The sequence below is a fragment of the Sapajus apella genome, unplaced genomic scaffold, assembly GCF_009761245.1.
Source record: "Sapajus apella isolate SASKATOON/1434 unplaced genomic scaffold, GSC_monkey_1.0 scaffold84, whole genome shotgun sequence".
Taxonomy (NCBI): Eukaryota; Metazoa; Chordata; class Mammalia; order Primates; family Cebidae; genus Sapajus; species Sapajus apella.
The window spans coordinates 2948484-2976166 of NW_022437024.1; the positions used below are offsets into that span (position 1 = coordinate 2948484).

General features: G+C 39.1%; 2 protein-coding genes across 9 annotated transcripts in view; one reads left to right on the forward strand and one right to left on the reverse strand.

Annotated features, from left to right (window-relative positions):
* The window catches only part of ATF7IP (activating transcription factor 7 interacting protein), a 126982-nt gene extending 122328 nt beyond the window's left edge, over positions 1-4654 (forward strand). For all 8 annotated transcript variants that reach the window (XM_032253702.1, XM_032253707.1, XM_032253701.1 and 5 more), the window contains 2 exons: positions 2655-2767; positions 4019-4654. In XM_032253702.1, the coding sequence (XP_032109593.1) occupies positions 2655-2767; positions 4019-4438 (533 nt within the window). In that variant the 3' untranslated portion in view covers positions 4439-4654. The remainder of the gene's footprint in view (positions 1-2654; positions 2768-4018) is intronic.
* Positions 4655-9957: 5303 nt separating this feature from the next.
* Positions 9958-27683, reverse strand: part of PLBD1 (phospholipase B domain containing 1) — a 57844-nt gene continuing 40118 nt past the window's right edge. The window contains exons 7-11 of the mRNA XM_032253709.1: positions 18243-18443; positions 17992-18132; positions 13700-13885; positions 12937-13043; positions 9958-10251 (exon numbers count right to left, since the gene is read on the reverse strand). Coding sequence (XP_032109600.1) covers positions 10033-10251; positions 12937-13043; positions 13700-13885; positions 17992-18132; positions 18243-18443 — 854 coding nt within the window. The 3' untranslated portion in view covers positions 9958-10032. The remainder of the gene's footprint in view (positions 10252-12936; positions 13044-13699; positions 13886-17991; positions 18133-18242; positions 18444-27683) is intronic.

Consider the following 27683-nt stretch of genomic DNA (forward strand, 5'->3'; position numbering starts at 1 on the left):
AGAGAACTCAAAACCGTTCTCTTCAAGTGTAGCACACCTTCTCATAGGTCACACTCTCAACCATGTCACCTCTAGATGTTCACCAGGACTTTAGTCTAGTTATAGGCCTAGAAACAAAGAGAGGTGTTGGGGTGGCTCCTGAGAAGAATCAACATTATTTTGCCAGGCAACTGCGTCAGGGGAGGCCATCACTGTTGCCTCACTCAGCACAGGTTTTATCTCCTCAGACAAAGGTGGAAAGGCTGATGGCAGTATGGGTCAGGGAGCATTTGTTGTCACTACTGGGGATGGGGAAGCTGTTCCAACTTTTTTTGTTTTTGAGACAGAATCTTGCTCTGTCGCCTAAGCTGGAGTGCAGTGGCATGATCTCAGCTCACTGCAACCTCTGCCTCCCTGGTTCAGGCAATTCTCCTGCCTCAGCCTCCTGAGTAGCTGGGATTATAGACGTATGCCACCACACCCAGCTAATTTTTGTATTTTTAGTGGAGATGGAGTTTCACTACGCACCATGTTTGCCAGGCTGGTCTCGAACTCCTAACCTCATGATCCACCTGCCTCAGCCTCCTAAAGTACTGAGATTACAGGTGTGCTTCCACCATGCTTGGTTGGAAGTTGTTCTTTCTGGCAAAAAGTTTCATCAGCGTTTACAAACTCAGTGTCCCCAGCTTCATCAGGGTCCTCCTACACACCGCCATTCCAAGTTTCCGGGTCCCATTCTTTTTCAATTAATGCTGTCACTTTAACAGTAGATACCTGTTGAGGCTGTGCATACATCTTTTGTTGCAGGTCAGCCACTTGCATGATAGGAGCTTGTGTCTGTTTTTCCACAATTTCAGCTCTTTCTCTACAGAAGATAAGACTCATTCAGGGCAGTCTTGGCAGATTTGAGCTTCAGTATGTTTTTCTGAAGCCAGGAGACAGAATCCCTGATTTCATGATTTTCTTTTATCACTTTGTCCACTGAACTTAGGAACAACTGACCAGCTTCATTATGTTCTCCACATATGGTCCAAGGTATTATGTATGTATAGGCATTAAACTTGGCCTCTCAGAAGCAGTGAATCAGGAGTATCAAACGCATTTACTTTGTATAACTCTCTAGACAGTTCACCCCAGGGGTTATCAGTGTTCTCTATACTATTAGAAATAGAGTTGTTAGGATTTTTGGGTCTAATCATATTAAGCAGCCAACTCCAGAAACCCCAAAATCAATGAAAGAACTCCATCCTTAATATTCCATTCCTCTTTACCCCACTTCAGGTACCAAAGTCTGAATTAGGGTTCTCTAGAGGGACAGAGCTAATAGTACACACACACACCCTATGTATATATCCTGTATATAATATTTATATGATACATAATATAAACTAATAGGATACAAATTATATATGTTATATATGTATTACACTAATAGGGTATGTATAAAATATATACTGTATATATAAAGTAATAGGATATAAAGAATATGTATATGCTATATATGTAAAAACTAAGAGGATATGCTATAGTTTATATACAGTATATGTTTTATTTATATACATATATTAATATATATAAAGTATATACTTTATTTGTAGTAAATGTTTATATATATAAAGAGAAGTTTATTAAGTATTAATTTACATAATCAGAAGGTCCCACAACAGGCCAGTATTTTGGCAATACTCTCACAGACACATCCAGGATTAATACTTCATATCCTTCAATCAAGTTGACACTCACTGTTAACTATCACACATATGTAGTATTTGGTTTTGCAAAATGTAATAGCAAGGACAAATATAGCTGTTTAAAGAAACATAGTAATGCCATCATTAGAAAATAAACTGATTGGAGTCTCTGGATCATAGTTTGGCTTCAACTCTCTCGAGTTTACAAGAGCGTTGTCTGAGAAAATTAATCAGCAAGATTAGAAATGAGTTCTGGGAAACTTGGCTCACCATAGTCAGGGCACCAGGCAGAACTACAGCATGGGCCAGGTACTGAATATATGACAGGTATATGGTCAGGGCAGTAGGTGGCTCTAAATTTTCTATTTTTCCCTGGTGTTATGTCACAGCATTTTTCTGTGGGGTGAAATGAGTATCTTCAACCAATCAGCTGGGCATGGAGAGAATGAGAAGAGCCTCATTAATAGATGGCAAATATGACTTATTCTAGCTTTCCATACTGGTTGAAAAGATGAGACAGCAGAGATTTTTATGAAGATACTGCCAATTTGTATGTCTTTTGAGTCACACTGCTCCATTACGGCCATTTACTGTTTACATGTGGTACACAAGTAGTGTTCTAGGATTTGTGTTCATAGTTCTCCTGGTAAGGATCTGTTTATTTCTCCCTGTCCTGGACCTCCTGTTGCTTGTGTCTCGTGTTTTTCTCTTTATTTTCTCACATATTGGTGGCATATATTCTCCAGTGACTACTTGATAAAGGGTTTATGGTAGTTAGAATTTTTTCTAAGTGCTTGCATATCAGAAAGTTTCTTTATCCACAGGCTGGATGATAGCTTGGCTAAATACGAATAAGACCTTTAGGTTAGAAGTAACTTGCTTTTCCAATCTTGAAAGCATTGCTTCACTGACTTCAAATATTTAGTCAGTTTTCCACCAAACTTAGGAGAGAATTATCATTTTATCCTGTAATTTTTTTTGTAGGTGTTACAGTTCGAGTGCCTCAAACAACCACGTATGTTGTAAACAATGGACTAACCCTGGGATCAACAGGACCTCAGCTCACAGTGCATCATCGACCACCACAAGTGCATACTGTAAGTGTTGGTGCTTGGTTTTGCAAAATTCTCAACGGTAAAGCTACAAAATATTATTGTAGTTGACATTTTTCTTTAAAGCGGTTATATCCAAGGGAAATGTTAGGTGTTTCTGCTTTTCCAGAAGTTTATTTCTAAAAATTGATGTTACTGTTATGAAGAAATGTTCCTAGGGATGATGATTATTTAGAATCATTGAATTTGCTTGTGGTGTACAGTGTACAAAACCAGGTCCACAGTGGGGTATATGAAGTGAAATATAGACCATTTCTAATTTATAGTTAAATTAAAAAGGACATTTTTCATTTTTCCATGTTCTGATTATATTCTTTCCCTCTGTGCCACGTCCAACTGCTATATTGTCATCAGTTGTTTTAAAGAATCCAGTGATATTGGGAATTCATTAGTTAAGAGCTAATAGAGAGAACCAAAGATTTCTCCGTAGATTTAGCCTCCAAAACAATGTCACATTATCCTGTGACACACTTTTGGCAGTGTTTGATTAGTATGAAATATCATTGTGATGATGATGTTCTAGTGTTAGGAAAATCAGTAGGGCTTCCTAAATAGAGTCATACTTTTTCATCATCTGGCCTTAACCTATCTTTCCAGATTTTTTTTCATATACCCTGTGTCTAAGAAAAAGTTAATACTTGTTCCTGTTCACATGCCTTTGCTCATGCTTTATCTATTGGCTGAAAGGTACATGATTATTTCCACATCTCTGGATCCTATCTTTCACAATTCACTTTAAACACCGCCTTTTTCTTATAAACTGGCCAAGAATATAGTACATATTGAATGTTAATGCTCTTACTTATAAGAATATACTACTATCTTATATTACAAAATAACTTAAAAATGAAAGTAGGTTGTATACTCCAGTTTTTTATGATCTTGGCTGCCATACATGATATTTAAAAGTGTTACATCATACTAAAGTGAGAATCTGTAACATAGATAATTTGATCATAAATTATTTTGTTAGAAGGAGCTCATTATTTGGATGTTCATCAAAATGATGTTCCATCAGCAGGGGCTTTTTATTTCCCAAGAAAAACTCCAAGTATTTTAGGTCTGGGAAATAGACACCAAATAGAACTTCCCAGTTTTATCACAATATTTGGTATTTCTTAGAATTCTTGATGTAAAATAATATCTCTCTATCTGTTCTCTAAGGTGTTTTAATTCTAACATTCTAAAATAGTTCTTTTTGTGATCATTATAAATCAGTGTGACTTTTTTTTTTAGGAGCCCCCACGCCCTGTGCACCCAGCACCCTTACCAGAAGCTCCACAACCACAGCGTCTGCCCCCAGAAGCTGCCAGCACATCTCTGCCTCAGAAGCCACACTTGAAGTTAGCACGAGTTCAGAGTCAAAATGGCATAGTACTGTCATGGAGTGTCCTGGAGGTGGATCGAAGCTGTGCCACTGTTGATAGCTACCATCTCTATGCTTACCACGAGGAACCCAGTGCCACTGTGCCCTCGCAGTGGAAAAAGATTGGAGAAGTAAAGGCACTTCCCTTGCCCATGGCATGTACTCTCACCCAGTTTGTATCTGGTAGCAAATACTACTTTGCAGTACGAGCCAAGGATATTTATGGACGTTTTGGGCCTTTCTGTGATCCTCAGTCAACAGATGTGATCTCTTCTACCCAGAGCAGTTAAACCTTGGAGCCTTTATATTTTCCTCTTTTAAATTTTCCACCTTTTGGTCTTGTTTTTAATCTTGTGCATGATACCCCACTAAAATCCACCTTGTGGATTTCTTGGACAGATGTGTGTATACACTACATTTGTTTATAACAGAAGCAAAATAAACTCAGCCCACAAAGCAAGAATCTTTTCCTGGACAGTTTAGGCTTTGGGGTTTCGAAATGTAAATGCGTACCTTGGTTTAGTTTTGAGGCTGGGGAATATGTATGGGTGTTTGTGTGTGTTTTTCCCTATTTATGTCTTATTGCATTGGGGTCTCCCATTTTTATTCTCAAATTTACCTCTTAAAATACAAATTAAGTAGATCAAAGGATTGGAGATGTGTAACTGGCATGATTCTGCTTTTAAAGGATCTGTAGGATCATTTTAGTTAAGTGGTTTAAACAGAATCAAAACCCAAAGAAATAAAAAACAAAATGGCTAGATAGTTTAAAATAGGTTAATTTGAACACAGGATGGGATCTATTTGTTTTTTCTTTTGTCGAGTCTCCTGAGTTGTTAATTAGGTGAAAAAAGATCTGCAGTGGCCCCCTTCCTTTCCTAATCTGGTTTTACATTTGTTTTGTGCCTTAAAGATTATCTACAAAAATACACATGGCCAAAAATAAAAAATAAACATGGCCATATGTCCATTGTTGTTTACTCTTCTTTTTCAGCCTTTTATCCTTGATTTCTCCTTCATCTCTACCAAATATAGCACACCTCCTCAAATAACTTTTTTTTTTAGACTGAGTTTCCCTCTTGTCACCCAGGCTAGAGTGCAGTGGTGCAATCTCAGCTCACTGCAACCTCCACATCCTGGGTTCAAGCAATTCTCCTGCCTTAGCCCCAGAGTAGCTGGTATTGCAGGCACCTGCCACCATGCCTGGCTAATTTTGTATTTTTAGTAGAGACAGTGTTTCACCATGTTAGCCAGGCTGGTCTTGAACTCCTGACCTCAGATTATCTGCCACCTTGGCCTCCCAGAATGCTGGGATTAGTCATGAGCCACCATGCCCAGCCTCCTCAAGTGATTTTTAAACCAAGGTGTGTGTGAGTGTGTGTGTGTGTGTGTGTGTGTGTGTGTGTGTACATAGATGTATATGTACACACAGATATCGCATGCACAGTCTCATCTGTGGCATCACATTTAACTCCAAAAATTTGACGTGCTGTTTTCTTCGAAAACTATAGATGCTTTTATTTTTGGTCACTATTTAACTTTGTGTAAAGTGGACCAAGAGAAAACCATATTGTGGAAGAAAATTTTTCATAAACGTTGTATCCATGTTGCATACTATTAGAGATTATGAAAATGATTCTTGTTTAGTTTATTACCCAATGCTATCACCCAATACCAGTTCCTTAGTATTCTTTCAAAGGAAGCAAACAGTAAGATTCACAATATAAGAACAAGCTGAAATATAAAGGAGAAAGCTTCATTTCCTTTTTATTCTCATATCATCCTTCCTGTTTCAACCTTTGAACTTTGTTTTGATGGTGCCAAGTTGAGCCTGATGTACCCATTGGTAGCTTTGGATAGAATTTAAAGTATATCCCAAAATTAGCTGGGCATGTTGGCACATGCCTGTAATCCCAGCTACTCAGGAAGCAAGGCTGGAGAATTGCTTAAACCCATGAAGGGGGCGGTAGCAGTGAGCTGAGATTGCCCCATTGTGCTCCAGCCTGGGTGACAAGAGCAAAACTCTGTCTCAAAAAAAAGAATTTAAAGTATATCCTTTGAGGTCATTTTATGTAACAGTTAGATATAACCTCCTGTGTATCTCTGTTCCTCTTCAAAGTTATTAAAATTCAGCTTAGGTCATTGATTTTTAATATGAGGACCAGCTGCACTGGTGTCAGGTAGGTGTTCTGAGTGTAGATAGTTTAGGACTGGAGGGCTCAGTTAAGTTTTATGAGTGAGAATGTGGTTGAGAGTATTTTGAAAGGAATTCATGGAGTTTGTGACATAACTTACAAATCCTCTTCCTTTATAGTATTTGAATTCATATTTGTACCTTCTCAAAATAGTCATTCATTTTTTCTAGAATTACAGGAGGGAGCTCTTGCTTTTATTAACGTTTTATTTGCAGCTTTGATGGCTTGTAATAGGAAGTATTCTAGTTGTAAAGAAACTCTTTAGAGACTTTTGACCGATCAGTAACACTATCATCTGAGGTATGAGATTTGATTGATGATGAAGAAAGCCTATAGATTGCCAAAAAATTAATGCTCCAAACCTCCTTTGACTCTCAGAAAATGAGACCACAAGGTATATGCTATAAATCAAATTTGCCAACCACCTACGTAGACATTACTCATTCTAGAGCTAATGAGGATGGTGAAGAAGTTGCCAGTGTCACGGCACCAAAAATTTCAAAAGGAAGGAGTCGATAATCTTGTAGATGTGTATGAACACCTGTCTATATCTGCATGTATATGTTTTGACCTGACGTGGTTGCAGTGTTGATTATGTGTTCAAGATTATTCCTGTCTACAGAATTGAAGGCCCATGTTCAAATTGTTCTTTATTGGCTGTTTTTATGGTCACGTGGTAACAGTTTTCTTACCTAACCTAAAAAATGTTCTCTTGATGAACATTTTTATTTATATTTACTAATCTTTTAAAAACAATCTTTCATAGCATTACATAATCAGATGAAGAAAGCCCAGTAGAATAAAAAGAAAATTTATTATCCTAGCCTATATTATGTTTTCTGTCAAGGGAAACAATTAAATTCTCAAATAGGAATCCTAAAAATAGATTTACTAAAGTAAAATAATTACTTAAAATGCTTTATTCCAGTTGGAAGGAAGGTACAGGGAGAGATCGCAATATTTAGGGGAAAATTATATAAGATGATGTCCTCAAATTAACCTACCATGGCATGTAGGGGCAACAGCTATATTAGATTTACTAAAAGGTGCTAGGTTAGAACACCAGGCTTTTATTTGAGGCAGGTTTGTAATGCTGGTAGACGCTTTTTGTTTGGTTTGTTTCTTCTGGGAGAGAGAATGGAGGACTTCAGTACAAATAGCTACTGATAACAGACTCTCTAGTAGCAGTTTCCACTCCATGGTTACCTTTTTAATTTCATAGTATTTTCACAAAGTGTTACAAATAAGCGAGATTCTCCCATTTTGGGAATGAAAGTTTGCTACATTTTTAGCCTGGCAATATTTGTGTAGGTATTGCCTGTTGGAAATTCTGAAAACCTGATGTTGCAACCTGCAATGTAGGATGTCTGTGTGGCATTTAAAGATAACGGTCATGTTTATTACTCTACTTTGCATTCTGTGAGAGTAATTTTCACTCTGTCAAGTGTGAGTAAGCCTCTTTTAAAAATCCTGTTCTTGCCAAGAAATTTATAAATCACATGCAAAGACATCTGTTGTTAACAGTTTATGAGGTAACTATATCCTTCGATTCCTCTGGATTCATTTTTTTAAATATGCAGAATACTGCATACTGTTTAAGATAGTATATAAGTTTATGAGAAAAGTGGAGAGCTTTCTTCCTTGAAAAGTGGATATTGAGATACCATTTGCCTCACAGAGAGGTGTTCCCTACTTCCATCCCCATTGCCAGACAATAAATATTTTGAAAAAAGTGACCTAAAACAAACAGCCTAAATGTTAGGTCCATCTGTCTGCATATCTCCTTAAGCAGGCTGTATCTTACAGTTCTCTTACTGCATTGGGTAAGTGTTAACTTAGTTTTTGTTGTTTGCACTTTTGCTTTATATATTCTACAAATTACCATTTATGCAACAAGGTTAGGGTTAATATTGCATGATATTCATTTATCTTGTTTCATGAGCTTTCCAGTACTGTACAAGGTCAAAAAAGTAATGCCTGTGGTATCCTCATCTCTCACTTTTTTACACTGTGATCTTAGCACAGTAAGGTACTGCAAAGACCTTCCTTCCAAATGTTCTCCTTCCAAGACGTTCCTTCTTGGGCCAATTCAGTATCCTCAACATCCTATGATTTTGTTATTTTATCACTGACCTGTGATTGGCCTGTTTTATTCTAATTTCCCGAAAACCCAAGTCCCCGTATTTGCAACAGCAAATAACTGTCTAAAACCAATGTGTGATTCTACCTTCTTTACTATTTTTACTGGCAAATGCCCTATTTTTTTTTTTTTTTAACTTTTGGGACACACACAAAAATCAGCAATTCTCATAAAGTGTTCGCTAGTGTGGCAGACTTATCTAATTCCTGAAACTCATCCGTCCCCTTGAGCCAGCCAATGGGGAGGAATATGGTAATGCAAATACATGTTTTGTCTTCTCACTTTCAAATAATTCACCATGTTAAAATAAACTTTTGTTTTTTATTTGTAGAACCAGCTACGTACCCATATTTAAGTGCTCTCCCTATTATTTTTTTGAGGTTTTTGTTTTTGTCTGGTTTTTTGTTTGCTTTTTGTACATAAGGTAACTGGGCAATCAAACACCTTTTGGGGATCCTGGCTTTAGTGTTTTATCAGCCATTTCAAAATTAAATATAAAAATCCTTTGTAAGAAACTTGCATCCTAATTTTTCTTTATTGCAATTGAAAGTGTAAATAATAAGACAATGTACGTAAGACCTTCCTAATGTCTAATACAAACTGGGCTCTAGCAAGTTGCCCTATTTTTATTAGGGTTTTGAAGGTTTTTTTGTGTGTGTGTGTATGTGTTGTTTCTTTTTCTTTTTTAAATGTACAGTAGAGTAGTGTCTGTATTAAGGTGTTAACTGTAGTGGGGTTTTGTCCAACAAGCCTGAAATTTATACTTTGAAATAAAACTACTGGGTTTTTAACATTCTGAGTACTCTGATTCATTCTGATTATTTACTCTTGTGGCTTTTTTGTTTTTTAAAAATACTCCACCTTGTTTAGAATCACCCATTACATACTATAAAGTATGGCTTATTTAACCTACTTGGCAATTCCATGGCACTTGGACCACATCTAACTGTCCAGTTTTGAAAGAAAGTTGCTATGCAGGGTTGTTGCCAGATCGTATAGGTGCTTTTAACTTAGGGAGGCAACAGTAAGATTTACTATATTGTATGCCTAGCCTACACCGCGAAAAGACTCAACTGATGCCTGTTAGTGACCAGAAAAATCACTAACTACTAGAGGTTCCTTTGAAAACGAAGCTCCAGCTTCCCCTAGGGTTTTGTCATTAGACATATTCATCCAGGGAAAAGGGAAAGTATAGGAGCATTCTTATGGGCCAGTCATGGAAGTGGCACCCATATTGGGTTCCAGTGGCTAGAATAATGTGGCACAACCATCTGAGAGACACTGGGAGATGTGGTCTGTGTGAGCAGGCATGAAAGGAGAATATGGATTCTGCTGAATAAAGGAGCAGTTTCTGCCATACCCTCTTGTATATTACCATGTATGCTGAAGCTTAGTATTATTTATATATAATTTCTTCTACAGTGCTCTACCTTACAGTGAGTGCTTGCTAAAAAAACAAAATCAGTGGGAAATCAAAGTGACAAATTTAATATATTTTATTGCATAGTTCTGATGGGAAAAACATAGCTAAAATAGTGCCTTTGGTATCTTATTTGTAGCCTTCTAGTTCCTCATCATCTCCCTCCTTCATTTTATGTCGTTTCAAAATTGGTTTCGTGGTAATAAAATCAAAGTTGTAGACCTCTGGCATGCCCTGATGTAGAGTTTTGTTGAAACGGTTCCAGCGAAAAACAGGGAGGCCACCTTGTACTGTGGGACCACTTATGGCATAGGATGTATACTGAGATGCTAGATAGATATCTGACACCTGGAAAGAGAGAGGAGGAGGACATTTTAGAAAATCATTCGGCAAAAAATTAAATCCATGGCCTTTCCGCCCCCCCCCCACTTCCAAAGTCACAATGTTAGCTTTTTATATTTTATTTTATTTTGAGACAGAGTTTTGCTCTTGTCACCCAGGCTGCAGTACAGTGGCACAGTCTCAGCTCACTGCAACCTCTGCCTCCTGGGTTCAAGAGATTCCCCTGCCTCAGCCTCCTGAGTAGCTAGGATTACGTGCACAGGCCACCACTCTGAGCTAAGTTTTGTTTTTTCAGTAGAGATGGGTTTTTGCCATGTTGGACAAGCTGGTCTCGAACTCCTGATCTCAGGTGATCCCTCTGCCTCGGCTTCCCAAAGTGCTGGGATTACAGGCAGGAGCCACTGCACCAGGCCACTGTCTTTAAAACAAAATTTTCTTGCCATCATCTTTTGCATTGTCTTTATATGATATAGTCTTCTATATACATTTGGCATTGAATGTGAATTGACTAGAAGTGTGTGAAATGAACTATGTAGCTAAAAGTGAAATGTGAAGTCAGATTACTCATATTCAGAATTCTAGCTCCAAAACTTACTTAAACATCACTTAGCTGGGCGCGGTGGCTCACGCCTGTAATCCTAGCACTTTGGGAGGCTGAGATGGGTGGATCACCTGAGGTCAGGAGTTCAAGACCAGCCTGGCCATCATGGTGAAACTCCATCTTAAAAAAATAAATAAATGAAAAGAAGAGAAAAAAAAAAACATCACTTAACCCCTCTGTGAATCAGTGTTCTCCTTTGTAAAATGGGCTGATAACCCTACTTCATAGAATTGGCATGAGGATTAATGCAAGCAATGCTCAAAGCAAAGCCTAGAATACATGAAATCCTCAGAAAAAGTTATTAATCAGGGTGGTAACAGAGTCTTAAAGTAGAAGGAGCTCACTGTCAAAAATTGAGGGTCATGGTTCTGAAAAACACGTTAACCACTGACTTGCAGTGGATCTTAATCTTAGAGGGGAAAGAGAATCTCTTCTGATTTCCCCCATATTCAAAATGACTCTACAGAGATAAATTATATTTTTAAAGAATATCCTTCAACAGAAACTTTTTGATAAAAACAACTGCAGGTCTCTGTCTCTGGAAGTGAGATTTGGTAGAGGGAAGCTTGGCCTGAGTTCTCCCAGGCAAGGCAGCAGAGGTGATTTTTTTTGTGCATTCTGCGATGGATACAAACTTCACACACTTGACTGAATGCTTGCAAATACCATTTTTAAAAAGGAATACAAAAGCATTCGTTGGGGTTTCATCTGCGCCAGCTTCTCTACATCCATCCTTTTTAAAAAATGTTAACATAACATTGACAGTCACTGAGGCTAAAGCTTTGCCTTCATCACACACCTAAAAAGAAGGTTGAGCTGGAACTTAGAATACTTAAAAGCATTTTCTGTTCAGATATTAGGTTAATAGATAATAATGTGTAACTGAGGTCAGCATTCCTATAATTTTTTGAGCCAAAGATAGAATAAACAGTTTACTCTGACAGGCTTCTTCAATAATTTAGGACAGGTGATGAAAAGACACACACCCAAGCCAAGAGTGCAAAAGGATGCAGTAGCATGATTCCACCAACCAAATGGCTCATACCCTCAGACATCCCAAATCCAGTGGTAGGCAGGTCAATTTTTAACAACCATCTTTCTGAGGAAAAAAGTTCCTGATTTGTAGTGTTTGCTGATTTCCATAATGTAAATACTTCACTGCTTTCTTTCTTTTTTTTTTTTTTTTGAGATGGAGTTTCGCTTTTGTTACCAAGGCTGGAGTGCAATGGTTCGATCTCAGCTCACCGAAATCTCCGCCTCCTGGGTTCAAGCAATTCTCCTGTCTCAGCTTCCCGAGTAGCTGGGACTACAGTCGTGCACCACCATGCACAGCTAATTTTTGGTTTCACCATGTTGACCAGGATGGTCTCGATCTCTTGACCTTGTGATCCACCTGCCTCGGCCTCCCAAAGCGCTGGGATTACAGGTGTGAGCCACCACACCTGGCCACTTGACTGATTGCAAGCTATCAACGTGATGTTAGCTAGCAATTGGTTCTTGCATGTCTGTAAGCCGGCTTTAACGCACCATAGCAAACCTACTTATTAGTCATATTTTGAGATACATTACAGCACTTATCAATTCTAACATTGTGAAAAACCTCTGTGCTTCAGTCATCCAATCCAAACTTGCTCCTTTGGCTAAATTCAATTCATGTTTAACATGGAATCACACTGCTTGAATATGTTCTTTGGACGTTGGGCCAGTCTGGTAAAACTTAAGACAGTAACATCATCATTATGATTGTATGCATTTACAAATAACTCACTAAGTACTCGAAATATTTTACAGAGATTAAAGGTTTATTTTTCACAACACCTTATGAGGTAAGTACTGTTGTATCAGTTTCACAGATGAGGAAACAGAAGCATGACAGAATTATGTGATTTACTACCAAGTGGCAGAGCAGGGACTTGGAAGTTAGATAATGGGACCTACCACCAGAATCTCTGAAAAAGCTGATTCCTGGGTTGAGTTTATGGTTAGACACATTATTGTGCTTCTTGCCATAAAAACCTGTGCAACTTTGCCTTTGGAGAGGCCTGTATGCTGGTGGGAATTAAATTCAAAAGCCAATAACAGCATGTTACCTTCGTGTCATAACAACCTCCAGGATTTGGGTTACTTGAGGTCAGGTCCTCACGGCAGCAGACGGTATTACAGGGGTCACCTTTACTATAAGGATCATTCTTATAATCTAGAAAACAGAGAGCGATGAAGAAGAGAGTGAGTATTGGCGATTCAGAGACACAATTCTCCACAGGAAGGTTTTGGGGCCTGTTAAAGTGTAGATAATTAGAGAGGGTACCCCCACAGGCCCCCTCAGCCCAGCCTACTTCCACATAGAGACATCTCCCTGGGTTTGTGAGGAAGGAGTAAGTCCTTGGCCTGCCCTCAGTAAGAACCTTACACAGTGGAAAATGGATGGGAGAGACAACGAGGTAACTGTGCATCAGTTGTTTCCAAGAAAAGAAATGCAAATTTGACTTTGATGCTGTTCCTTAAAAAATGAAGTATTTATGACCAATTTTTGTTTTATTAGCTGCTGTTATCCTTGGAAGGAAACTTGTGTTTGAACAAAAATTATAAAGGACCCTGTATGAGTTATTTCTTCTGTGTTTTACAGATGATCTTTTCAATTAAAAAATGTATACACTCTTCTCTTTCATTTTATAAAGGAGGCCCAAGTTTTATTTGTTGAGTATAAAATGTATAATGTTAGTTAAATACTAAATACTTAAATAACTTCTTACAATTCCTTCTAGTACAGAGATGATAAACTTACATGGATTCTTTACCCATGGGGAAGAAAAGAAGGTTTGAAGAATGATTCTTGAGAAATATGCTACGTACTGTTGTATCTCATGATATATTTCATGGATGCCATATCCATCACATTCCCTTGGTCACGCCGGAAGATTTTGGCTCGTGGAGCCAAATCATAGGAGTAGTCCAAGCCCAGCTTCTGAACTAACAGTGGATACCCACTCCAGTTGTAGATTTTTTCATGGAAAGGAACATTGTAGGAGGGCCAATATCCTGATTTGGAATGAAAGGGACATAAGGGAGGGATTGACAGGGAAGGAGACAGAAAAGAAGAGATAGGGAGCAAAGTAAATGTTATCCATGATCATTTAGTTTGAAAGTGGGTACAGGTGTTTAATTACAAAATAATGTATAGGAAATAAAGCTTTGAATGTGAACCCTGGCCACCAAACAGCCTTATAAATTGCCTAAATCAGTACCTCTAGATTATTTCATTAGGGGAAGAAAAGCATCAGAATTCTCTGGTTTTCACCCAAAATTCTTAATCTTTAAGCCAGAAAATAAACATATTCTCCATAGAGCAAAATAAAGTATAATGCAAAGTGGTCTGGGGAGCTCATCTAAGTGGATTTAGTTACTGAAATGCCAAGAAATGGTTGTTCTCATTGTGGCCCTAAAAAGGAAGTTGTCAAATGCTAACCGTGAGGAAGTGGAAGAATACAGCACTGGGATTAGAAAGCCTGAATTCTAGGCTCAGGGCTTAAAACCTTGGTCTCAGGCAGGTAACCTCATTTGTTATTTTGTTTCTGTTTCTTTTTTTGAAAGATATCAATGGGGAGGGAGAGAAGTCCATAATGTGAGGGGATTGGGGATGATCTTTTAGGTTCCATTAGGCTTTTAATTCCTTTGACTCTAAACATTTACAAGGGCTCGGCTTCATTCAAAGCTTCATAGTGTGTGAAGGCCACACCAACCAGTAGTCACTGAGCACCACACATGTGACACAGCTCTCTCTAGTAAAAGCAGAATTTCAGAGACATCCTAGATTACAGTGGCCTGGGTTATTGCCTACAGGACAGTCAAGGAATGTCTCCACCATTCAGGGTTCTCTCCCACCTCTACATTCCTCTCTTGGCCCTTGTCTGCCTTTCTCCTTTGTATTGTTGCACAGGACCTCCTCTTTGGGGGTGAGGTTATTGAGACAAAAAGCAAATGCTAAGACACTCAGCCTTGCTAATTCTGAGACACAGCCAGCATCGGAAGAACGGAGATATGGATAACATCGAAATTACAGAAGAAAAACAGATTTGTTGCTAAAACATCACCAAGTTACATAGACTCAGGAATTAGATTGCCTGGATTTGAAGCCTGGTTCTGCCATTATTACGTATGTGACCTTGGACAAACTGCTTAACCCCTCTGTGCCTCAGTTTCTCATGGTCATTAAGTACTCAGCATTAAGCATCTTCGTAAGCATGAGCATTAGATGTATTCAGATGGAGGGCTTACAATAGTATCTAATACTTGGTAAACAGATGATTAGTATATATTTATCTTTGTGAAAACAGCTCAAATGAATAAAGAAAATGTCTGCTTTATACTTCACATTTCATAAAGCTTCATGATTTATAACAGCACTTAAAATAGAGCAACTTGGCCTGCTGCAGTGGCTTACACCTGTAATCCCAGCGCTTTGGGAGGCCGAGGCAGGCGGATTGCTTGAGCTCTGAAGTTCAACACCAGGCTGGGCAATATGGCAAGACCCTGCCTCTACTAAAAATACTTTTTAAAATAGGCATTGGGGTGCATGCCTCTGGCCCAAGCTACTCAGGAAGCTGAGGCCGGAGAACAGTTTGAACCCGAGAGGCAGAGGTTGCAGTAAGCCATGATCATAAAGCTACACTGTAGCCTGGGTGATAAAGCGAGACACTGTCTCAAAATAAATAAATAAAATAGAGCAACTTGTTTAATCTCACAACGACCTGATGATGTATAAGTATTACCATCCCTTTTTCTTAAAAGAAGAAGCAGAGTTTCAGAGAGGTCAGATGCCTTCCTTGGCTCACAAAACTTGACTGAACACAGGCCTTCTAACTAAAACATCCAGGACTTCTGCTACCATACCACAGTTGCTTCCAAATGCTAGGAGATGTGCACCCACTTTTAATGTGGGCAAAACACATGGGTCTTTCTGACCTTTTCTTTACTCACAGTAAAATGGCAACAATAACACTTATGTGGTAGTATATTACAAAGGTCAAACAAGAGAGCTTAAGTAAAAGGCTCAGAATAGTGTCTAGAACGCAGTAGGTACTCTGAATTTAACTCTCTGTTCTTCTTTCCTCTGGCAAAAGAAAGAAAAATACAGACAGATCACTACCAACTCTTTTTAGTCTTAGGGAGTTTCACGGGGTCTAGCTATGGGACTGCAGAGAACCAAGTCTACCATTCTGTTATCAGCAGCTGTCCAAAGAAGAAAAGACTACTTTAGCAGGCATCTCTCTCTTGATGCATGCTATTCTTTTCAGGCTCTTAGCAACTGGAGGGATCAGCTGAGCTCTCTGTTTTGAATTGCTATATGCTAACCGAGTAACAACCTAATGATTTGACTTCTTGGATGGATTTTCGTAACAAGCAAAGAAGGTAGGTCCACTGCTTGGTAGCATAAGAAATGCCTGGCAATGAAAACTCCCACTTTAAAAAATTGTTTTATGCGTAAGTCTTAGTGGATTTAGTTGGTATGAACCAGACTTCACTGACCAGGCTCACTCTAGGCATCATTACAAAATCAATTTGGGGACCTGGAAAACCAAGGACCAGGTCCTAATCCCTAGGGCCCACACTTTATCTCGATCCTGTGTCTAGTCATCTGCCCACTGCTCTGCTGCAATAGAATCCTACCTAGTCTCCTTTCTTCCCATCCAGTCTACTCTCCCTTGTTGGGAACTCCCAACTTCTAAAACATAAAGGCTGAACTGTCAGTAGGATTTTTAAGGCTCACATTTTCTCTCAATTAATCTATCTACTTATCTCTATTAATTCTCATGATCATCCTCTGAAATTGTAGAGGTCCACACTCCTACATCCTTCTTGGGAGCCAGATGAGTCTCAGAATTTAGAGTTTTTCAGATTTTAGAACAGCAATGGAGTGCATGGATTATATGACGTTACAGTCTCTTTGGGAAACACCTCATAATCAAAACGATATTTCTGTAGCCTAATGTATGCATGGTCTCTCTAAGAGGAAATAAAGACAATTTTAAAAAACAGGCTGTGCACAACACTTCGGAAGGCCGAGGTATAGATGGATCACCTGAGGTCAGGAGTTCAAGAGCAACCTGGCCAACATGGTAAACCCCATCTCTACTAAAAACACACACACAATTAGCTGAGTGTGGTGGCATGTGCCTGTAGTCCTAGCTACTCAGGAGGCTGAGATAGGAGAATTGCTTGAACCTGGGAGGCAGAGGTTACAGTGAGCTGAGATTGCACCACTGCACTCAAAACTGAGCGACAGAGTGACACTCCATCTAAAAAAAAAAAAATACAAATTAAAAACCACTTAAAGTTTCTTTCTGGCAGTTTTTGCTGCCAAATGAGTTAAGATCAGGTCTTACCGTGCTACCAAGTGAGCTAGACTACCAAATCAAAATGAAACATAAGAAAGAAATAACAATTTGTGGTTTTAGAGTTTTGGAATTTAAAAATTACAAATACGTGGTTGTGGACGTATATCACGATTCTGTTTTATAGATGAGGAAAGTGAGGCTTGGAGAGATTCAATAATTTGCCTGAGATTTTAAGGAACTGAGATTTGAATCAAAGCAGTGAGCCTCCTGGTTTCAAATGTCTGGACTCCTTGCCCTCCAGAAGTACCCTCTCTGACTTCACCCACTAACAGCCACGTTCTCTTTAGGTTTGCCACGGGGCTGGGTACACCAGACCTGGTGACAGCTCTTCCCATCCTGTGTTCCAGCAGCTGCTTTGAGTGCTTTGCTTCCCTATTAGACTCCTGAGTCAGGGATTCTGCATCCTTGCTTTTCTAGTTCCTGGGCCACAGGAGCACTCCATAAATATTTGCTAAATTGAACTTAAAGCTTTAGCCAGGAACACAGGAGAAAAGGTAATATTAGAACCAGGAGAAATCACAGGGTCATGAATGCCTGATTTGTGTCCCAGTCTGCACATTGTCCTGTAGGAGTTGGGGAAGTAGGTTTACATGTTGTGCTAAACCTGGTCATTCTCCTCCAGTGTGACTAGCAGTGGCATCCCCAGCCTGTCTCCCCACCATACCCTCTCCCATCACACATTCACACATTGTGCATTCCCCACACATTGTGCACACACACATACTCAGATTTATGGCATGAAGAAAGTACCTTTCCGTAGAACATCAGTTTGTTCAGAATATTCTACATACGTAGGAATTTGCTCCACAATGTACAGAGTGCCTTTGTCAAGGCTGTGGTTCAGCTTTACCTTCTTCAGGTCCAGGACCATGTATTGATTGTTATAGGTGCCTGAAATATCAGGAGACATGAAGATGGGACAGGGGCATGACTTTACGGGTTAACAAGCCTAAATCAAAACATATGTCTCTGCCGAAAAGTTATTCCGCAGGATCACTTACCAGAGTTGTATTTTGAAAAGATGTCTGCCCACTTCTTGCCACTATCTGCCATCATATTGGCGACACGGACTCTCTGCCAGGCCATGAGAGTCTCAGGAATCACCTGCTCTAGAAGGGTTTTATTATACACACTGTTCGTGGTCTGCAGCATTATCAATCCACTGCTAAGAATGTAAAAGTCATCCAGAGACACCAAAAACCCTATAGGAAAGACAAATACATCAGCATATGTATACACGGAATATTGAACCATCATGATTAGCAAAGAGCTTTATAGACACGATGCATTTTGTAAGCATATCAGTTATTACTATCCTTGATCCGCAGTAGCCTCTCCCAGCTTTGGATCACCTCTGTGCAAGTCGTCCAACTGCTGTTTATACAGGTGCCAATAGATGTCCACCCCTGGACTTTCCATTGAAAATTTATTTTATGATTTGAAATAAAAATATGTTAAATCCAGAACACTGCAAGTTTCCAGAATGATAAACAGATATCAATCCCGACTTGCTAGGATTTTGCAGAAGAACTTTTAATTAGGGAGGGGATTAGCAGGGCTCGTTAGCAGGAATATGAATGCCTTTTTTTCTTCTCTTTTACTTCCCTGTATTTTTCAAATTTTGTGTAAGTCTACTTTTTCTTTTCTTTTTTTTTTTTTGAGACAGAGTCTGGCTCTGTCACCCAGGCTGTAGTGCGGTGGCGTGATCTCAGCTCACTGCAACCTCACCTCCTGAGCTCAAGTAATTCTTGTGCCTTAGCCTCCTAAGTAGCTGGGTTAACAGGAGTGCACCACCATGCCTGGCAAATTTTTGTATTTTTAGTAGAGATGGGGTTTCACCATGTTGTCCAGGCTGGTCTCAAACTCCTGACCTCAAGTGATTCACCCATCTTAGCCTCCTAAAGTGCTGAGATTACAGGTGTGAACCATCACGCCTGGCTAAGTCTACATAATTTTTATAAATGGAAAAACATCTACATTTAGAAAAGTAAACATGGATTTGAAACTAAGGCACTGACACTCTTGGTCAATGCTATTTTATAAATGTTGGCAGCAACACAGAAAAATCAGTGAAGTCACAGTCTTTTCTGAAGGCCTATTTTGTGGCTTACACTGGGACGAGTATGGAAAGGATGGAATATCTGGCACAGTTGTAATAAAAACAGGATATATTGTCATCAGCGACAGTAATGGACCAACTGTCAGTGCTGAAGAAGTGTCAGAAAGGAAAGGACCCCAATGGTAGAGTTATAAGAGGCCAGTGTGATAAGTTCCTTTGGTTCACTGGGCGCGGTGGCTCACGCCTATAATCCCAGCACTTTGGGAGGCCGAGGAGGGCGGATCACGAGGTCAAGAGTTCGAGACTATACTGGCCAACATGGTGAAACCCCATCTGTATTTAAAAAAAAAAAAAAAAAGTTCCTTTGGTTCATCTGCTGAAGGGGATTAATACCCCTATAGAATAGTCCTGAGGCAGCTAGGTAGCACCCTTCCACTATGTGAGGTCACAGAGAGAAGGCACTGTCTATGAGAAACAGGCCTCATTAGACACCAAGTCTAATGAGGCTTCCCAGCCTCCACAACTGTGAACAATAAAATTTCTACAGTTTATAAATTACCTAGCCTGAGGTGTTTTGTCATAGTAGTCAGAACAGACTGAGATAGTTTCAAATTTCTACCATTTTTTTTAACAACTTTTATCATTTTTGCCATATCTAGTACTATCTAAACTATTATTTAGTTAATATTTTTATTTTTTAACTAACAAGAATTAAATATATTTATGTTATACAAAATGATATTTTAATATCTTATAAGTAAACACTGTATATATTTTGGCATACAAAATGATATTCTGATATACGTATACATTGTCAATGGCTAAATCAAGCTATTTAACAAATGTACTACTTCATATCTTTCTTCAAATTAACTCACTTTTCAAACTTAAAATACTTAGCCTTATCACATGCCACAATATCTAAGAAACTATGGATTTAATGTTTTTGTTTTTTCCCCAAAGAAATACATTAAAATAAATGCATTTCTAATATGGAAAAAATATTTGTCCACATACCACGTAAAATCACCCCACCAACCTTCCGCATGCTGTTACCCATCTGTTCTAAACTAGTATGGAATAAGTAAGGTGAGGTCAAAGAAAGGAGTCACCTGAAGCCGAAGGTAAGAGCATGGATTAGGAGTCAGGGGGCCTGCATTTTAGTTCCCTGCTTGCCTCTAATGAATTTGACAATTCTCATTTTGCTTCTCTGTTGCTTCTGATAGCCTGGGACTAAGTGATGCCATTCAGTTCTAACAATCTGATTTTAATTTCTTGAAATTTCTTGAGTAGGAAAATCACACGATGAGAGGACTGTCCAACTAACTCTTTTATTATTATTATTTTATTTTATTTTTTGTTTATTTTCTTTTTTCTTTTTTTTTTGTCCAACTAACTCTTAATGAGCCTCTAAAGGCTACCATTAAGCTACAGAGAGGTTTGTGTAAATTAAAGAAAATTGTACACTCCAAGTGGTACAAGGCTTAAAGTACCCTTGGATAAAATTTTAATGGGTCACCACTCTAGAAAGACATGGCCTGGCAAGGATATATGGCTTGACAGAGTGTAAAATGGCTTTCATTTGTCTCTGGCCGGGATCATTTTTCAGTGCTCAAACTGTACAACCATACTTGGCAGCCTTGAGAAAGCTCCCTGGTAGAAAATCCCTGTAGGGCAGAACGCCGTATTTCTGGAATGGTAAGTTTGCTAATTCACTCCTTCCTGTAGCAGTCTTTCTGGACACAAGAGGGCAGGCGTTCTTTAATATGTGTAGGTGATTGAATAACACAAGTACTAATGTTTAAGGAGTAGTCTTTCATTTGAAGGCAAGATTCTTTATGAAAGAGACAGGAAGATGGAAACATATAGGCTATCCAGAGTTCTAGAGCAAAGAAAATGAGCTAGCCTGCAAAAACTATAGTTGGGGAGGCTAATTCTATAGTTTAGAGTTTAAGATAATAAAGAAAGGGCCCAGAGATGGGACAAAGTTCTGACACACTGACTTTTAAAAGAAACACATTTCTTTGACTATATACAATTATAATCTTTTTAAACTTTTTTTTTTTTTTTTGAGACAGGGTCTCCCTGTGTTGCCCAGGCTGGTCTTGAACTCTTGAGTTCGAGGAATCCTCTTGCCTTGGCCTCCTAACGTGCTGGGATTACAGGTGTGAGCCACCACACTCTACTAAAATTATAATCTTGCTCTTATCTGTCATTAGCAGTTTTGGAAGGCAGATTATTTGAGATCAGGAGAAAATGAAACATTCCAGTGTTTTATGAATGCCAGCCTAAGAATAATATTTCATGGTAAATTTCTAACTGAATTTAATTAAGAAATAAAAAGAAACTCAGTTAATAAATCATTTCAAGACTTAAAAAGAATGAATCACAGAAATAAACAGTAACCACTATGTAGTCACGCAAATGCCAACAACAGTTACTCAACACACACCATGGAACAAACACATTAGAAACAATTATGAAGACTGACTCATGAGGAATTGCTTCTCGAGACAGGGTGGAGTTGCGGGAAATCATCTTAACTGGTCAGTTAATCAAGAAAAGTATGAAAAATAAGCTGGAATTTCTGGAAAGGCAGAAGGGAAGAAGCTACAAAAATCAGCTGGGAGTGGTGGCACATGCCTGTAATTCCAGCTACTGGGGAGGCTGAGCCTGGAGAATTGCTTGAACCTGGGAGGCAGAGGGTGAAGTAAGCCAAGATCGTGCCACTGCACTCCAGCCTGGGTGATAGAGCGAGACTCTATCTCAAAAAAAAACAAAACGAAACAAAAAAGGCTAAGCAAAGATTTTGCTGCTTAGACTGCAAGAGCTCCCACAGTCTCCAAGGATGGACTACGGATTCAGTATGTTAGAATGGCCTAGGGTGCTTGTTACAAATACCCCAGCCCAGATCAATGAAATATGAATTTCTATGGATGACACTTGGGACTCCAAGTTTTAGCAAGCTCCACAGGAAAATTTGGGGAACATCTAAGTTTAAGAGGTATGTATACATGTATAGGGGAGGTGATAGCATACCCATAGATAATGCAAAGTTGGAACACACACATGCTTAGGGAAACACACTAAGTGCAACCCAGAAAGCCTCACTTATAGATCATTAAGCTTGAAGCCTCAGCCTTATGGGGATCATCATTACTGGGATCCTCAATTAAAAGTCCTTTGAGGCCAGGCACGGTGACTCACACCTGTAATCCCAGTACTTTGGGAGGCGGGTGAATCATCTGAGGTTAGGAGTTCAAGATCAGCCTGGCCAACATGGTGAAACCCCGTCTCTATTACAAATACAAAAATTAGTCAGGTGTGGTGGTATACACCTGTAGTTGCAACTACTCAGGAGGCTGAGACACAAGAATCCCTTCAACCCAGGAGGCGGAGGTTGCAGTGAGCTAAGATCACACCACTGTACTCCATACTGGGTGACAGAGTGAGACCCTGTCTCAAAAAACAAAACTCTGAAGACAAACAAAAACAAAATGTTTACCATAGTGTCAGGGATAGAGCCAGGTGCATGGTAGGGGCTAAACACATATTCAGGGTTTTATTTTCCTTTCTATTTAATAACAAATTGAACACAAGTTTATAGTAATTTATTAAAAACTTAAATTCTGCCTAATTCCGAAAAACATAGTCATGTCCCATTAATGTTATTTATCATCCCACAAAAGCTTAGCTTCAAGAAACAAACCCTGTGCTGAATACGTAGGTTTGCATCTAAAGTCCCTTGTTAACAATTCCCGAACATCTTGGACTCCTGTTCTGAAACCCAGGGTATGAAGGGGAGGGCAGGATGAATAGAAAGCAATGAAGTTGCAATAGAAACTGTGATCTCTTAGGCAGCCCTCACCTTCTGCTTGTTTTATTGCCCCACTTTCTTTCCTACAGTTCCTACCGTGTCCACATTAAAGTGGACATAATCTGTCTCCATCCTTTCTTCCTTCCTTCGTTTCTCCTTCCTTCCATAAATATTTATTCAATGATTATAATACGCAAGTCTCTGTGCTGGTCCTGGGACACAGACATGAATACAGAATACGGGCTCTGAAGCAATTATGCACAGTACAATAAGGGAGTGGCAGAGACCCAGTGGAGCATGGAGACTTGGGATGGCTGCATAAGAAAGAGAATGAAACAGTCTGTCTTTGCTACTCTGTCTTCCCAGTCAGGATCAGTTTGAAACCAGGAGGCGCTCTCCCTGTGGGGAAAAGGAGAACTCCCAGCAATCTCCATTAAATATGCAAATGCCTACAGTCTTTGCTCCTTGAGAATTCTGCAGTTTTCACAAGCCATGAATCCATTCTAGGGAGCTGCCTGGCATTCACATGGCTGTATTACTTCAAAAAATGATCCCCCATTGTGCCTCCTTCTCCTCTGTGATGTACGGCACTATCTTGAGACTGGAGCCACTACTACAGTGCATTGCGCTCTGGAGGGCCAGCAATCACCATTTGTTTTTCCCCATCCTGAGGCTCTGCTGCAAGTACACTCTGCTTGTAAGCAGTAGCATACCACTCCCCAGTCAAGCAGCTACAGTTCCCTAATCACCAGGAATAAGCTGCCCAGGAGGCATTCCATCTTCCCTGTCCCGGTGGCTGCAGCATCTCAACCTCAATTACTTAGAGTATAGGACCAGTGCAACAGCCATAACCTTGATGCCTAAGCCCATGTGGTGTCTTGACCCCCAAGGAACAGATGATCCTACGAGCAGGGAGGCCACACCTTACCCTAAAGGAGCAATCCCTATGCACCTGTGATGTGTGTAACAGCCTGGTACTCCTACCCCCAGAGGATAGACTGTGTCTAATCCTATTGGAGTAGGCCTTGTGCACCTGTGGTACATGAAACAACCTGGCACCGTTGCCACCAGCAGAAAGGCCATGCATGGACTTGACAGAGCAACCATACTAACTCCTGGATGCCTCAGTGGCATCCACAGCCATTGCTAACATTGATTACAGCTGAAAAAACTGCATGGTGACTACACTACTGCACCTACCTGGAACCAAAACCAATGCACCCTACACAACTGACACCTTAGGACACATCTGCAGGCAAAAATCTTTGCCTATGATAACAACTCCATAAAACTTGAAGAGGCATCCATTCTATCAGATGCCCAAATATCAACGCAGGGACACAAGAAATATGAAAAAGCGAGAAAACATCACACCACCAAAAAACACAACTCTCCAAAAACTGACCTTAAAGAAATGGCAATTTTCCATAAAAAGGGATTTAAAAATATAATCTTAAGGAAAATCAGTGAGATTCAAGAGAATATAGATAGGTGATTCAATAAAATCAGAAAAGCAATTTGTGATATGAATAAAAAATTCAACAGAGATATCATTAAAGAAAAAAAATCCTCTTGGTGCTGAAGACTTTAATGAATGAAATAAAAAATATAATGGAAGATTCCAACAGCAGATTACACCAAGCAGAACAAAGAATTTCTGAACCAAAGACAATTTTTCACTTGATGAGTGAAGAAAGCCTATAAGACTGATGAGACACCATTAAGCAAACACATTTTCACACTATAAAAACTTAAGAGGGAGAAGAACTGGAGAAAGGCACAGAAAGCTTAACAAAATAGTAGCAGAAAATTCCCAAGTTTTGAGAGTGATATGGACATCCAGATCCATGAAACTCAAAGGACTCCAATTAGATTCAACCTAAAGAAGTCCTCACCAAGGCACATTATAATCAAACTCTCAAAAACCAAAGCCAGAGAGACAAATCTAAAAGCAGCAAGAGAAAAGCATCAAGTCACTTAAAAGGCAATCACCAATAGACTATCAGCAGATTTCTCAGCAGAAACCTTGCAAGCCAGAAGGGAATAGGATGACATATTCAAAGTACTGAAAGAAAACCAAAACCAAAACCAAAAATTAACTGTGAACATGAATACTATACTCAGCAAAACTATGCTTCAGAAATAAAGAAAAATAAAGTCCAAGATAAATAAAAGCTAAGAAAATTCATCATCAGTAGACCAGCCTTATAAGAACGCCTCAACTGGACCAGCTCATTAGATCAGCCTTCTTAAGGGAATGCCTCAACAGAAGTGAAAGGATGTTAATTATCATCAGAAAATAATATGAAAATCAAAACTTATTGGTAGAGGTGAACTCAACCAAATTCAGAACACTCCATTACTGTAATGGTGGTATATAATCTTAAACACTTCTTTTTTTCTTTTTTCCATGCTGTTCTCATGATATAATCTTTAACATTTCTAGTAAGAAAGATAAAAGTCAAAATGGTCAATGATGGCTGTAGTTATAATAAGTTGTTAAGGAATACACAATATAAGAAGATGTAGAGCTGGGCGCAGTGGCTCACGCCTGTAATCCTAGCACTTTGGGAGGCTGAGGTGAAGAGATCACCTGAGGTCAGGAGTTCAAGACCAGCCTGGCCACCATGGTGAAACACCATCTTTAAAAAAAAAAAAAAAGAAGGCCGGGCGTAGTGGCTCGCGCCTGTAGTCCCAGCGTTTTGGGAGGCCGAGGTGGGTGGATCACGAGGTCAAGAGATCGAGACCATCCTGGTCAACATGGTGAAACCCCATCTCTACTAAAAATACAAAAAATTAGCTGGGCATGGTGGTGCGTGCCTGTAATCCCAGCTACTCAGGAGGCTGAGGCAGGAGAATTGCCTGAACCCAGGAGGCAGAGATTGCGGTGAGCCGAGATCGCGCCATTGCACTCCAGCCTGGGTAACAAGGGCGAAACTCCATCTCAAAAAAAAAAAAAAAAAAAAGAAGAAGATATAAATTGAAGCACAAAATTACAAATAGAGGGGGAGATAGAAGCTTAGAATATTTGTATGCAATCCAAGTTAAATTGTTATCAGTTTAAAATAGTGTTTTATAACTTAAGATTTTTAATGTAAGCTACAAAGTCACCACAAATAAAAAATTTATAGCAGATATGCAATGAGAAAGAGAAAGGAATCAAAAATTATCATTAAAGAAAGCCACCAAGCCACAAAGGTAAACAAGAGAGGAAAAAAGGAAAAAAAAAGATCTAAAAAATAACCAGAAAGTTATTAACAGAATGGCAGCAATCAGTCTTTACCTATCAATAATAGCCTTCAGTGTAATAGGCTAAATTCTCCAGGTAAAAAATCTAGAGTGGTTGAATGGATAGATAAAGTGACCCAACTATTTGCTGCCTATAAGAGACTTACTTCACCTGTAAGGATACACACAGACTGAAAGTACAGAGATTTAAAAAATGATTCCATGCAAATGGAAACCAAAAAAGGACAGGAGTAGCTGTAATTATAGCAGATAGAATAGACTTTAAACGCTGTGAATATAATTTAAAAGTCCTTATATAATTATAAAGAGGTCAATTCAGTAAGAGGATTTAACAATTGTAACTGTATTTCCACCTAACATCAGAGCATCTCAATACATAAAGCAAATATTACATCTAAAGGGAGAGATGGACTGTAATACAATAATAACAGACTTCAACATCTCACTTTCAGCAATGGACAGATGAGGAAGACAGAAAATCAGCAAAGGAATGTCAGATTTAAACTGTGCTCTAGATCAAATGGACCTAACAGACATTTACAGACCATTCCACCCAACACCACAGAATATACATCTTTTCTAACACTGCATAAAACATTGTCCAGGGTACATCATATATTATGCAACAAAACAAGTGTCAAGAAATTCTAAAAATTGAAATCATATCAAGTATCTTTTTTGACCACGTAAAATAAAACTAGAAATCAGTAAGAGGAAAAACTGTGATACTATACAATACATGGAAATAAAACAACATACTGCTGAAAAACAAATGTTAATAAAAAATTAAAAAGAAAATTTAAAACTTTCATGAGGCTAACTAAAATGGAAACAAACATATAGAAACCTACAGAATATAGCAAAAGCATTTCTAAAAGAGTTTTTTTTTTTTTGAGCCAGAGTCTTGCTCTGTTGCTAGGCTGGAGTGCAGTGGCGCGATCTCAGGTTGCTGCAACCTCCACCTCCTGGGTTCAGGAGATTCTCCTGCCTCAACCTCCCAAGTAGCAGGGATTACAGGTGCGCACCACCGTGCCCAGCTAATTTTTTGTATTTTTAGTAGAAACAAGGAATGTGAAGGACCTCTTCAAGGAGAGCAACAAACCACTGCTCAATGAAATAAGAGAGGACACATACAGGTGGAAAAACATTCCATGCTCATGGTTAGGAAGAATCAATATTGTGAAATGGCTATACTGCCCAAAGTAATTTACAGATTCAACACTATCCCCATCAAGCTACCTATGACCCTCTCCACAGAACTGGAAAAAACCACCTTAAATTTCATATGGAACCAAAAGAGAGCCTGCATAGCCAAGT